This window comes from Grammomys surdaster, unplaced genomic scaffold, assembly GCF_004785775.1.
Source record: "Grammomys surdaster isolate TR1022 unplaced genomic scaffold, NIH_TR_1.0 213, whole genome shotgun sequence".
Lineage (NCBI taxonomy): Eukaryota > Metazoa > Chordata > Mammalia > Rodentia > Muridae > Grammomys > Grammomys surdaster.
Window position 1 is genome coordinate 5,039,022 of NW_021604658.1, and position 14,502 is coordinate 5,053,523.

Consider the following 14,502-nt stretch of genomic DNA (forward strand, 5'->3'; position numbering starts at 1 on the left):
CTCTCTCTCTCTCTCTCTCTCTCTCTCTCTCTCTCTCTCTCTCTCTTCCTCCCTCTCCCTCTCCCCCTCTCCCTCTCTCTCTCTCCGCCCCTGGAACCAACAAAGAAAGGGTTTGTCACTCCCTATTCAACTTGAGAGGACAGTGGGATGGGAGAAAGCAGGCAGACACCACACAGGGCATGGCACCCTCTGGTGGCCACATCTGTGGGCAGTCTCCCTGGCTCTACAGAACTCCAGGAGTAGAGATTTCACCAGGAAGAGCAGCTATGAAAGGGAAGGAGGCAGCAGATTATGAGGGCAGAAAGAAAGGCAGTTTGTCAAATCTCCTATCTAAGATCTGCTCCTCAAGGGCCTTCCATCAAAAGCATGCCTGGAGGACACGTGTGGTAGCACATATCTGTAATCCTGGCAGAGACAGAGGCAGAAGTATCTCTGTGAGTTTGAGGCTGAGCAGAACTACATTACACAGTGAGACCCTATCTCAGGGGGAAAAAAGAAAAGAAAGAAAGAAGGAAGGAAAGGAAGGGGGAAAAAAGGCAGGAAGGCAGGCAGGAGGCTGAAATTAGGAGGCTGCAAAATCTACCCTGAGGACCATATCCAGCATGCTAGCCTTTTGTCTGTTTTTTTTTTTTTTTTTGGTAAGGTCTAAGATTTGAAAATGTTCTTTTATATTATTAAATGGTTGAAATATAAGAGAGCGAGGTGTGTAGCAAAATATAGTGTTTGCCCTACAAGTTGGATTCTGTGTTGGAGGAAAGGCGAGAGGGGACCATGATCTGCTTGTATGAAATTCACATAAGTACATCCTATGGACATGTTTACAACCCAGAGTGGCTGTAATGGCCAGATGAATAGCTTCAAACACTGGTAACTTTTTTTTTTTTTTTAACTTTTGAGACAGGGTCTCAACAACATAGGACAGCTTGAATACTTACTATTTAGCTTTTGGTTTTTTTATTAACTCATTTTAGCTTTGTGTATATGTGTACAGATGGTAATATATAAGCCTGTGTGTGGAGGGTACACAAGCCAGAAGACTACCTCAGATGTACCACCTGACCCTCCACCCAAGAGTCTCACTGCCCTGTATCTCAGTAACTAGGGTAGGCTGGCTGGCCAGAGCCCCGGGCGTTGGCCTATGCCCCATCCATCCCTTTAGTGCTGGGATTGTAAGAACACACTACCATACCCCATGTTTTTCAAAGGACTTCTGAAAATCAAACATGTTCTCAGGCTTGCCAACAAGAACTTCAGCCTGAGCTATCTCCCCACCCATTTCTGACTTTGTTTGTTTGTTTGGTTTCTTGAGATAGGGTCTCTCTACCTAGCCTTGACTGTCCTGGAACTCACTATGCAGATCAAGTTGGCCTCCAACTCACAAAGATCCGCCTTCCTCAGTCTTTCAAGTGTTAGGATTAAAGGTGTGCATCATCAGGCCTGGCCTATTTTTTAGCTTATTGGGGTAGGGTTTCACTCTTCCTGCCTGGCCTAGAATTCACTCTGTAGACCAGGCTGGCTTTGAACTTGTGGTGATCCTCCTGACTCAGCCTTCTGAACAGAAGTGCTGGTATTACAGATAAACACCATTACTCCCAACAGGACCTTCATTAAAAGAGTTCACTGGCTCTTGTTTCTTGAAACTGTTCCCACTGACAGGCCTGGACTTTGAGAGCCTGGTCTTCACAGCTCTACTGTGTACATGCCATGGATGCTGTAGCGACCCAATCCCACTGTCCCCCACTGGACACTTCCTCCAGACTTACCATTTTATTATTGATTTCATGGAAATGAATCTCACAGACTTTCTCCACAACGTCTTCATTCTCAAAAGTGACAAAGCCAAACCCTAAAGGAGAAACAGAGGAAGAATGAGTTTGGTTCCTGCAGGGTAGGCAGGGGGGCCTGCAGTCAGGACAGCTTCCAAACGCACAGGAGTGTGGGTAGGATATGGGGGGGGGGGGATAGGGATGTTGTGGTCTAGGCAATGATTCCAGTTTATAGTCAACACCCTTCCAACAGCAGGCAACAGTCAGGAGTCCACCCACATGCAGCAGGCCCCCTGTGGCTTACATTTGCCTAGAAGCAAACAAGAAATTTACTTGTCTGTTATTTACAAGGGTCAGAGCCTGCTGGCTCTGTGTGGAGGCAGGCTTGTGGGCTGCAGAGAGCCTCTTGGATCACTGCGGGGCCGCATTGGCCCTTTCTGCGAGCTTCGATGGCTAGCCCTCGGGTCGGCCTCCATGCGGAGGCGGTTATTGGTCCTTTTCTTCCTGAATGACTTCCTCTAATACCTCATCAGGACATCCTGAGGCCTGGAAGGAACTATTAAAAGTTGCAGGCCTCTGTTCTGTGCGGGCATCTCTTTGCTGCTGCCGCTTCAAACACGCTGTGGATTTGGGGCAGTTTAAGACTGTCTGATGCCTGCTGTCAGCCCGTCAGCTATCCACTGTATTTACTCGGCTGGAGACTGGCTTTACTAGACAAGCTGCACTAAAGAATTTTGGCAGGCGACTGCAGATCAGCATCCTGCGTGCCTCTCTCCACCCTCCTGCCCCTTCCTTTCTTCTCTTTCCACCCCCAGCAGCGTCTCCAGCATGAGTCCCCATCTGCAACGCTACTCAGTAAGCACCAGGGTACCACGTGGGCCCACACATGGTAGCTCGACCACCTTGCATCGAGCGTGGCTGTCATGTTGATACTAAAATGCAAGGGGATTTGGGCAGAGATGGAGAGATGTTGATGGTGCAGGGGCCTGGTTATAGTCTTGCCTGGGTATAACCTGGGGGCCTCCTTCTGTTCTCTGGACCTCACTCTTTGTACTTGGAAGTGAAGGTGATATAAGCAGATGTCAAGTCCCCCAGATCAAGACTCCCAGATCTCTTATATGTGTGTATGTGTGTGTGTGTGTTGGGGGGGGGGTTGCTTTGGGAGGTGAAATTTAGAAGGTGAAGATGAAACCCTTGCTTTGTTCCCCTTTCCTGCCCAATCAGGCTACAATAAGGTATCTTTCTGAAAGCCTGTAAAGGGGTCCTTCCCAGGACCAATGATGCTGGCCCCTTGACTCTGACATCTTGCTTCCACAACTGTAATAGATTTGTTGTTTACAAGCTATGGCATTTTCTGACAGCAACCCCAAATAAGACACTCTTACCCCTAAAGACATGAACAGGCCAAATGCAAAGCATAGTAAGATAATATCTGACTGGCTGTTTTTGCAATATGATTATTGCTATCAAACAGATAAGAGACAGATGTAGCCTTTTTCAGTTCCTGCATCTGTTTTGGGGCTCAGCTACCCACGGTAAAAAGAGAATCTCTCAGGTCCCTTCTAGTTCACTTTCCAAGGGCTAGCAGGGAAAGGGCACCGACACACAGAGCTTACACATCAGTTTCCACAGCGGGTTGTAGAAGATTCTTAGGAAAATGAAGGTGGATCCCTGCTCTCCAACAACCTCCAGTAAAACAGACGACCAGGTCTCCTACACAAATGCAATCGCCATCTCCAGGCAGTGTCATGTGTTACCACGTACCAAATTCTGAGCTGACAGTCTCTCCCGGTACACAGAGCCTAGTACATCACAGGCATGAGCCTGGCACGCTCTAAAGAGGACACAACTGTCTGCACAGGGGTCCAAAATGGTTAAGTTTTCACAGCATCTCTGGGTAAAAGTTGGGTCCTCAGTACCTGAGGCCTGAAGCAGATGCCACACATGAGCTAAACTGATGCTCAACCACAGCCCCTCCCACCAGGCTCATACTTCCCAAGCCGTGTCCCTGGAGAGAACCTACAGAGCTTTCTGACTCATCTTTGGGCGTCCCCTTGTCCTTGGCCCTTAGCCCCACTCATCATTTGCAAAGTTGAGGACAGCCATACCTGGTGGCAGAGCCCCAAGCATTTTTCTTTGGCCTCTTGGGATCCTTGTTTCCTTTAAACACCTTCATTTTCCTAAGGGTGCTAGCTCACCACCCTCTTTCAGGTTGGGAGAAGCCTTGGAACTATCAAGTTAAGCTTCCTATGCGCCCCACCCTGCAGCACAAGCAGGGACCTACATCTCAATCACTGACCTTTTTCCTGCTGTGATTCTAGAACTCTGATCCTACTGGACTTTATAAGAAGGGATAAAGACCGAAGGCCCCTCCAAGGCCTCCAGGGTGGGTAAGTACAGAGAGGGCATGAAAAGGAGGAGCCAGTACTGACTTTAAACCAGACATGTTCTGGTCTAGTATAGGTCTGGGACCTTGTTCTCAGTGGGTCCCTGGGATGAAACAGCACCTATAAAACACACTATGCTCAGAGAATGATGGACTGGGCTTGTTCCATGTCTCAGGATCTGAGCATTTCATCACTCTGAGTCAGTACTTTGCCTCTGGATTGATTTGGTCCTTCCTTCTATAACAACTGTCCTCCCTCTTACATCCTGCACTGTGCCTTAGACCAACAGGACTTAAAAAAAAAATAAACTCTAGAATTGAAGGATCCCTCAGAGACAGCCTCCTCCCTGGGCAGACCCTGCCTCCATCTTGTCCCTTGCTTCCAGCCTCCGGCTCACATTTGCCTGTGAAGGCAACCCCTCAGGCCTGGGCCCACCTAAGCACCTTGCAAGTAAAACAAGCTCAAATGAGCTAGGGTTTCCTGCAGCTGCTCTGTTTTACCTCATTGCTAATTAGAGTGACTGTGTAGGCTGAAGAGTTACCAACACCAGAAGCCCCGAGAAAGTGTTTTTTTTGCAAACGTGATTTGCAAGCGTTCCTAGCTGAGCATCTTGTGTCCTCAAAAGTAGCAGATGGGGAGAGATACAGAGAAAAAGCCAAAGGAGGGCAAATGCAGGCATGGTACAAGTGATACAGCCACAACCAACCACCACACGCCAACAAACACTCACCTGCAACTGTGGAGGGAGAGCAGCCACCACCTCCAGCATAACAGAAAACTGACTGCTGCTGCTTTCAGCCCCCAAGTGTGTGGTTATTTTGTCATGGCAGTCACAGGACAGTCACACAGTGAAGGGTAGGTTTCTGCTGTCTCTGCAGAATGGGACCATACCCCTCCCCCAGCCAGGCTGACTTGCCAACTATAGTACTCTAGATAGAAGGTTTGTGTGTGGATGAGTGGTGAGCAAAAGCCTATGCAAACTATTAGGAAAGAAGGTAAAGCAAGTGACAGTCCAGGAGGCAGAGGACGGCCAACGGTTTGGAGGACCCTAGTGCTTCAGCTTATTCACACTTGACAAGAGACAGAGGCAAGGGTGCAGTCTTGCCACTGAAGTTGCATCTGTAGCTACCTTAACTCCTGATCCACTGAGTGAGTCACCGCTTCAACTCCAGGTAGCTATTTCTGAGACCTGTGCTGGGCCACCAGGCAGAGACTGGAAGGGGACAGTCAGCTAAGAAGTGTACATTAAAACACAGATGGCCGTAAAGGAACCAGAAGGCTCTTGAAATAATTTTGGATTCTGATTCTGAACTTCCCTTCATGGTCCCTCTTCCCTAACCCCACAGGACTCAAAAAGTGTGTATCACCAAAATTATTTTCCTGGGGCTGAAGAGTTTGGCCCAGTGGTTAAAAGTATTGCTGCTTTCCCAGAGGACATAGGTTCGACTCCCAGAACCCACATGATGGCTCGCAACCATTTGTAACTCCAGTTCCAGGGGATCAGATGCTCTTTTCTGAATGAACTCTGTGGGTGCTGCATACTCATAACACATGAAATAGAAACAAAGTCCTTAAAAACAAAATGTTTTTCCTGACTAAAGGAAGACAGCCTGGGTTCGAAGCCTCTACACCCTGGATATGTCATGATTCAGTGGTGTCAAGACTCGTTTGCAGTCTTTTAAGCATCTATATCTCTTCAACATCCCTGTCTGTTTGGCCCGAACAGAGAAAACAAACTTGATTATGTCTAAAATATTTATTTATTCCATCTGGGGAAGCAAAGAAGCAACGAAACACTTAATTATCAATAAGTGTTATTTCTCAACATATAATCATTTTTATCTCACAGGTGCATTATCATTTCCAATGAATTAGTAACCCACTGGTGAACAGCGTCCTCTTCCCCAAGTAGATTAAGCCGTTGGGTGAAAAGCAGAAATAATGGGATTTGGAATTTGAGAGGGATGGGTAGTGAGTGGGCATTATAGCTTTCTTCCAAAGTAATGTAATATATATTATATATTACATATATATTATGCATATATACATATATATATATATATGGTTGTAAAATATACACAACACAGAACTTCTCATTTTGACCTTTCTTTACGTGCACAGCCCAGTGGCATGAGGGACAGCAGCACAGCTGAGAAGCCATTGCCACACCACCCATCTCTGAAACCTGTTCGACATCCCAAACTTAAGTTGATACCCACTAAACAGCAGCCCTTTCCAGTTCTGGAAATCTCCACTCCTTTCTGTCTATGCTAGTGGCTCTCATCCTTCCTAATGCTGTGACCTTTTAATATAGTTCCTCATGTGGTGGTGATCCTCAACCATAATTATCGTGTTGCTACTTTATAACTGTAATTTTACTACTGTTATGCACCGTAACGTAAATATCGGCTATGCGACCTCAGAGGGGTCGCAACCCCCAGGTTGAGAACCATGCAACAATACATCCTAGGCATCTTTGTAAGCACAACCACATAGCACTTGTCCTCCTCCCTCTGCTTGGAGCACTTAGCAACAAAGGCCAAAAGGCTGGGGGCGGGGGGTTTGCTTGGGGTGTAAAGTGAGTTCGGATCTCCAGTGCTTGTATAAAACCTGGGCTTTGGCAGTATACATCTACCTGTGGGCCAAGTAAGAGGACAGAGACAGGTGGATTCCTGGGGGCTTGCCAGCCAACCACTGTGGCTAGTCGGTGAGCAACCATGGTTACCGAGAGATACTTCCTACGCTGTCTGTCTGCCTAGCTAAGGTGGAGAGAGGACGAACAGAATATCAACCTCTGACCTCCCCCCATCCTACACACTCCTAATAACACAATAGCAGCAGCAGTAACAATAAAAGGCCAAACAATGAACTCTGGTCCCCACTGCCCCCACCCCTGAGAGCCCCTTCGCTTTTCTCTCAAAAGAGAAAAATGGGTTTCTGAGCTGGTCTCCACCAGGGCCTGGCTTCTGATTGACTGTGAGTCTACAAGAGCCTGCACTCTGTCAGGGCCCTGTGAGGGAGCCCTTGCAAACATCCCTGTTCTGTGTCTCATTTCCCTGTGCTAAGGGAAGGAATGACCCCTCCCCTAGGTGTTTAAATTGACTCCAGTAATTTTTTTAAAGTAAAATTTACACCACTAGTAACAGAGAAAAACCTAGGCAACCTAGAATGTCACCTGCCCACTGTCTCCAAAAGCTTTAAGTGCACCCTACATTTCCGAGGGGGCTCCAGGAGCCCACAGAACCAGGACAAAGACAGTGGCAAGATGGTTCACCCCAGACAAAGGGCTTTCAGAATGGGCATAAGTAGGGTAGCAGTGGGCAGGTTGCATTTACCGAAACTGGAGCATTCTCTTGAATGAAGCTATTATTGGAAACTAACAAGTCAAGGCCCACTTAAGAGGAAAGCATTTAACAGTCAAACCTTTTCTCCCTCTTTTGTTCAAACGAGCAAAACTGAATATTCATCGGAATAATACAAGGCTATAAAAGACAGGCGAAGAGAATGGAAATATGAAGACAAGATGGCTCAGAATTAAAATGACCCGTTTTAAACACGGCCACCAAAGCACTTAGAGTATGTGAGGGTGGGGTATTAGGGAGGAGAAGCTAGGAACAGCCTCCACCTAGCCTCAGAAGTAAGTTTTTTCTCTTATCCTATAGGCCAACAACCACCAAATGGCAACCACTAATGTGCTGCCCATGGAAAATGGTGAAAGGCATAAATTAACGCCTGTGGCTAACGGAGAAAAAAACTGAAGGAGAAAACTTTAGATGGTCTAATTTATTGTATGTGTCTAAGGGAAAATTTAAGGTATGCACATGCAAGAGTTCAGAACTTATGCAATCCCCCACCCCCACCCCAGAGGTGGAGGGGAGAAAAGAGCCAACTTCTAAGGGTTGCCCCTAGGACAAACACAAACATGAATCTCTTAGGTATGGGTGTGGTAAGGGCTTTCTGGCTTGAAAAAAAAGCTTCTCATACCTGCTCCCTCAGACAACCTGGTGGGTGGCAGGTAAGGCTCCACAGTCACTGGGCTCATCTGCTCTGGTCAGTTCTGGGTTGGCTTTCTCAACCCACCCTATGCTTCTGGAGATCAATGCCTTCCCTGGACCGGTGTTCAAAGATGGATTTGGGTGGGCATCTAGCTCAGAGAAGACCCTTACATATATATCACATATGCCAGTCCAAGTTGGCCTAGGGACATCTTCTATCCCCCGCCTACCACATGGGCTACAGCATGTATAGCAACTGTCTTGAGGACCCATATGAAGAAGGTCTGAGAGGGAAAGTACACAGAACGGTTCAGTGGGACTGGGAGGTACCCTGTGTACCCTGGATTCGCCCCAAGAACACTGACTGCTTCTGGGGGGATGAGAGATGGGGAGAGAGACACTGAGTTGCTGTTCCAAGAGAAACCACATGTTTCTGGTTGACTGTCACCCAGGGTGCTTGCTCACTGTGAGATACCCTTAATGAAATTCAGTCTGTGAAAGCCATCAGGGAGTCGTGGAGCCATTAGGTACTGTGCAGTAGCTGAGCTGACACTGGCCCGGGGTCCATTTTCAGCCTTAGTTGCTAACATGTACTTCACTAGAACAGTAAAGTCATTTCCCACCAGCCGGGGACAGGACTCCCTCCATTACAGCTCATGTGCGACATCAAAGTGATTACCTAGGGTCTGTCTGCATTCTATAGAAAATTCTTGGGGCTGTGACTAGGTGGACAGAGTACTTCTTAGTATGTTTAGTGTGTTCTTAGGCTTGGTCCCCATGAACACCAAAAGTCATAACAGACAACAACAGCCATAAGCTTACTGATGCTTGATGGACAGCCCTTCCTTCCCCTGTCAGTCTGTACCATGCTCACCTGAAAAAGGAGGAGGGATCATTCCCACTCTACAGACAGCATCTCTATGCTTGCTTCCCTCCTATGCTCTCTGACCCTGATTTCTTGGCCAGAAAGGCACTTCGGGGAGGCAGTGAAGCTTCAGCGATTCACCACCAAGAGGACTTTTATATGGGAAAATAACTCAAGTGTCTCTAAGTCAGCCAGCCTTGTAATAGGTACAGGGTGAAGGGCTTTGACTTCTTCCAGACCCCAACCACAGACCTTCCTGAAGTGAGGCTGGGTTACCAAGTGCCATGCCTGGTTCTCCATGAGTCAGTTGCCCTGGGAGACAAACAGGAATACACTCACTTCTCTGGTCTTATTAAGAACAAAGAACAGAGCAGGCACCCTGGCTCACACTGTACACAGGATTGAGCCTCTGGGTAAAGTGACTCAGAACAAAGACTTCTGGTCCAGGGGGGGTCCATCAGAGGCAGGGGCTGGCATCAACCCCATTCCAAATCCCTAAAGGTTCCAAAGAGGTGTGTGACGGACTGGAAAGGCCTGCAGACAGCTTCTCTCTCTTCTTTATGTCCTTCCTCTTTCCTGGCGTATCCCCTTCAGGGTAGTGTCACGGTCCCTCCAATGTGGCATCCTTCATGCACCTGCTTCCTCATTTACACCAGTAGTTGGCAGCTGGTTGCTGTAAACTAAAATAAAATATGCCTTTCCCCAAAAATGAAGGAATGTGACCAGACACGCCAGACATCATGATATTAAAGCCGTGTCAATTAATTTCTCCCCCTGCTTGATAAACGAGCCCCATTCCATCTCTTAATAATGAGGAGAGAAACAAGAAAAGTTGACACTTAGTTTAATTTATTTTCTCAACTTGCCTGGTCATATTTCTTTCTGCTTTACAGAGCCAGCTGGGGCTGTAGGGAATTACAAGTGGCTGGCATAGAGGCAAGGTGCAGATCGGTGAGTCGGCTCGGCCTCCCTTATTCCCTCACACTACTTAATCAGGAGGGGAGAGGGACCTAGCGAGCCAGCTCACACCTGCGTCTCTCTAGCCACCTCTGGGGGCTGAGGCTGGGAAGGGGATGCAGACAGCAAAAACAACACCATCAAATTCCCAGTCTAGTGCCAGGGAACAGCATAAGACTAATTCCCCAAACTGATATTAAGTTACATGGGTGGTGTTTGCCAGAAGGGAGCCAGTTTCTCAGCTGGAAAGGTGCTTTTCTTTCCTCTTAGGCTGGAAGATGCTCAGGTCAACATCTGACCTTGGAATGTGAAGAGAGACTTTCATAAGTCAGGTGGGACTGTGAGCTTGCAAGTATACTGGGAGGATTTAGTTGCAAGTTAGTTTTTTCATTACATCCACTGTAACCGTAACCCGAGTATGTACAGATACCCCTAGACCAAACACTGAGTAGGGGATAGCGACACACTATGTCCCTAAACTCATGTTCTGGTAGCCCTGCCTGAGTCTCCTGTAGCTCCTAAAAAGCTCCCCCTGCCTCCTAACTGGGTTGTTGTGGTGTGGCTTGGGCACCTGCATGTTTACCCAGGTCTCTGAAATTCAGATGCCCACACATGCCTGACTCTGCCTTATGCTTCCTAATTCAAGCTAAGCCAAGCCAAGATCTTATTTAAAAGAATCTGGAACTTTCCATAGAAAAGAGAAATTTTCAGGATTCTACCTTCCAGTGCCCAGATGCCAAGCAATGAAGGTGTGTGTGCATATGCACGTGGGTATTTGTGATATGTGTGCCAGAGGGTGATGTTAACTGTCTTTCCTTGATCTTTATTTTCTGAGAAGGCTCTCTTAGAGAATCTGAAGCTTATCACTTTGGCTATGTGACTAGCCAATGTATGTCTGGGATCTCGGTCATCCCCGACTCCCCTAGCCCCCCCCCCCCCCAGCAAGGGTTATGAGCATGCATCATTATGCCTGGTATTTTATGTGAGTTTTGGGGGATCTGATCTATTCCTTATGCTTATACACAGGGACTTTATTGAGAGTCATCTCCATAGCCCCATTTTGTGTGTGTTGTATGTGTCTCTCCCATCCAGTGATCACTGATCTTTGCTTTGGGGCACAGTTTCTCACTGATCTGGGAGCTCACAGGTTGGCTAGGCTGGCTGGAGGGCCATTAGGCCCTCAGAATTCCCCTATTCCCATCCCCAGCCAGTGCCAAGGTTACAGGTACCTGTAGGTGTGCCTGGGTTCAAATCCAAGTCCTCATGCAAAACAAGCACCCTTTACTCAGAAAGCCACCTTCCAGCCTGCAAGCTCATGGGAAGACACTTCTGACTTACATGTAGGTCAGGAGATCAGGGCAACAGGAAAGCTGCTCCTTCAAGAATTGCAAACAGGTTCCCAGGCTGTCCTGGTAGAAGCTTGTAATCTCAGTTCCTCAGGAATCTGAGGTAGAAGAATTCCAAGTCTAAGATCTGCCTTAGCTAATGTGGGAGTTCAAGGTCAGCCTGGTTAACTTGGTGAGACCATCTTAAAATAAATTTAAAAGAGGTCTGGTGATAATAGTTCTGTAAATCAACCAACCAACTAAACAAAAGAAACCCATCCATACTGAAGTGTAAAGGGCAGATCGTGCTTCCATTCCTATGAATAGAATACCTTGGTTCACTAAACCCAGTCCAGTAATTAAGCTCTACTTCAGAACTTCAAAACTGGCATGGGACAGCAGGAGAAATATTTTCTTTCTTTTTAAACTGTTCAGGGCATCCACTTGGGCCTGTGAGATTAATTACACAAGCGTATAGAGCTGTACACTGTAGGAGAAAGGACAGAGAGTTGGGGGCCAGGGGAGGATAGGAAAGAGATCGAGAAGAGGCAGAAGGAGACGGGAGAGACCTCCAACCAGCCCCAGGTTGCTTTTTTTTTCTGAGGGCTCTGTCATGAATACTGATAGTGTGATTTGAAAGTGCCAGAGGCTGTGGGGAAGGGTGCCTCATTCAGACTCTTGTTAACTGAGAGGGAAAAGGCACCTGTGGTCCAGGCCAGACAACCCCAACCTCATTTAATTCTGAGTGCGCTCCATAGCAGCGACTCAGTGAATGACACTTGTCAGGGCAACAGATTAGCTCACAAACCTATTTTTTTGTGCATGGTGTTCCATCTTGGTTGGAGAAAATAGTCAGTTCTTGGCGAGAGAGACACATATTACTGCTGTTAAGTGCCAATATAAACTCTGGGACGCAGTGGTAAATTCACCAAATTAAATCGCTAGACAACCGGCTCGGATCAGGACCCCGGCAGAAGGTGCCAGGGCTGCAGTGTGCACCCAACAGGGAGGAGGAGGCTGAGGTCGAACACAGCTGTGACAAGGACAGGAGGATATGCTGCCTGGGCTTGGAGCCTGCTCAGGAACTGCAGTGCCTGGGGAGGTCTGGGCAGGCTCCACATGGCAGGAGTGGGGCCTTTCAGGCTTCTCAGCCTCAGGGTTTTCTGAGCACAGAGGAAGCGGGGCTGCTGGAATCCTTTCTTTACAGGAGATGTTTGAGCGGGCTTCCTATCTGTCATCTCTTCAGAGTCATCCTCCAGCCTCATCTGGCCAGTGAAAAACTTGGGTAAGGTGGTTTCAGTTTACTTAGTGCCCCTCAACAAGGCGAGGTGGGGAAGGACTTAGCCTTTGGAGCCTGGCAGATCCATCTTTGCCAGTGTGACCACAAGCAAGTTATTTAACCACTTTGATAGAAATAACAAAATCCACCCATTGCCCAGGATGGAGGCTTACAATGCTCTACCTAGGAGAGGCTAGCCCCTTCCCACCAGCCATCAAACTAGTCTTGATATAGCCTCTACCCTGCATCAACCTCTATCTTTAATGTGCCTACCCTTGCCTCTGCTCCTTCCTTATTAAATCCAACAATGTGTCTGAGGGAGGCGGCTACCTGACTTTACTGGCTATCACAATGGGAACAAGATTCAGGACTTTTGAGTACCCTTAACTTCTAGGACACTTTAGGAATTTAAAGTTCCCTAATATGCAATAGTGACATAAGGCTTTTAATCCCAGCGCTTCAGAGGCAGAGGTAGGCAGATCTCTGAGGCTAGCCTGGTCTACAAAGCAAATTCCCAAACACCCAAGACTACACATAGATACCCTGTCTCTGCTCCCCTCACTCACCGCCCTGCCAAGGCCTTAGTGTGTATGCATTTAGAGAAACAAAAAGCTGTCCACTAGTCTCTGAGTATCAAACCCAGCAGTGAATGGCCAAACTGGGTGAAGTCACGCTAGCCTGGCTGTTACCTTCTCTGTCTTCTCAGCATGTCAACTTCTCTTCTGACATGTCCCCTGGAGACAGTTACTGACCACAGATAAGGCTCCAAACCTCAGAAAAACCCACTACTTGGAAGCAGCTTTGCAAGCGCTGCCACAAATTCTCTCTACTTTATAACAAGGCGGGGCTTTAGAACAGCGTCAACTGACAGCTTTGCCAAGATGCCTGCCACACCTCTCCCTATTTGTCACTTCCACCGGTATCCCCAGGCTCCATGCTATATAGTCTGTGGCCAGGTGGCCAGGCTACCTTGCCAATTTACCACAGGGTGGGCCTGGACTATTTTATTTTTCTGGCTGTTAAGGAGCTGTTCTTGACATCTGGAAGCAAGATCTCTCTGAGAAGTTGAGACCAGCAGCCCAGCTAGAGTAACAGCTCTGCTGCAGGGAGTAGACATGCTCCCAAGCTCCCCACATAAGGCCTGGGGTAAGACTGCAGGGGAAGGGGGGCAGTGTTGCTTGCTGTGACTCAGGAAGCTTCCCAGGCTCAGACTGTTTGTTGCAAAATGCAGAGTCTCAGGCCCCACCCTGGGCCTACTGAACTACCATGCAAGCTCCCCAGGTGATTTTATGCAAATTAAAATCGAAGAGGCACTGGTCTGGAAGAGTGACTCTCTCAGCAGTGACTCCCACATCACAATCACTTAGGAAATAAATTTGAAAATGAGGCTGAGGTCCAGGTCCCATAAGTTGAGGAAGGTCTGGGGTAGTGCTCTGGTGTCTGTGTGTGGGACTGAGATGGGCCGTGAGGGTGAAGAAACCAAATGTATCATTTCTATTCTTCTGAAAACAACTTAAACTTCAATAATGTTTATTTCTTGGATAGAGGTCTCACTAAGATGCTCAGGAGCTGCTGGGCTCAAGCAATCCTCCTGCCTCAACCTCTCATAAAATTGAGACTGCAGATTCCAAGGCTCAGGCTCACAGATATTTAGGATATGGGTTGAATGGTCCTGGTCAGAGAGACACTTACAGTAGCAGTTCATGAATTGGTGAAGGGAGGCAAAGGAGAGAAGTAAAGGTTTCTGCTGCCTGCCACACCTGCCTGATGACCTGAGTTCATTCCCTGGGACCCATACAACAGAGGAAGGGAACTGATGCCACCAGTTGTCCTCTAAGTTCCACACGTGTGACGCGGCACATGCATACACAAATAAATAAATGTAATACTATAAATACACCAATGAAGAGAGGGGGGAAGCTATGATG

The 14,502-nt window shown here is 47.7% G+C and overlaps 1 protein-coding gene across 3 annotated transcripts in view; it reads right to left on the minus strand.

Annotated features, from left to right (window-relative positions):
* The window catches only part of Msi2 (musashi RNA binding protein 2), a 368,246-nt gene that overhangs the window by 67,009 nt on the left and 286,735 nt on the right, over positions 1–14,502 (minus strand). For all 3 annotated transcript variants that reach the window (XM_028772332.1, XM_028772331.1, XM_028772333.1), the window contains exon 8: positions 1,764–1,846. In XM_028772332.1, the coding sequence (XP_028628165.1) occupies positions 1,764–1,846 (83 nt within the window). The remainder of the gene's footprint in view (positions 1–1,763; positions 1,847–14,502) is intronic.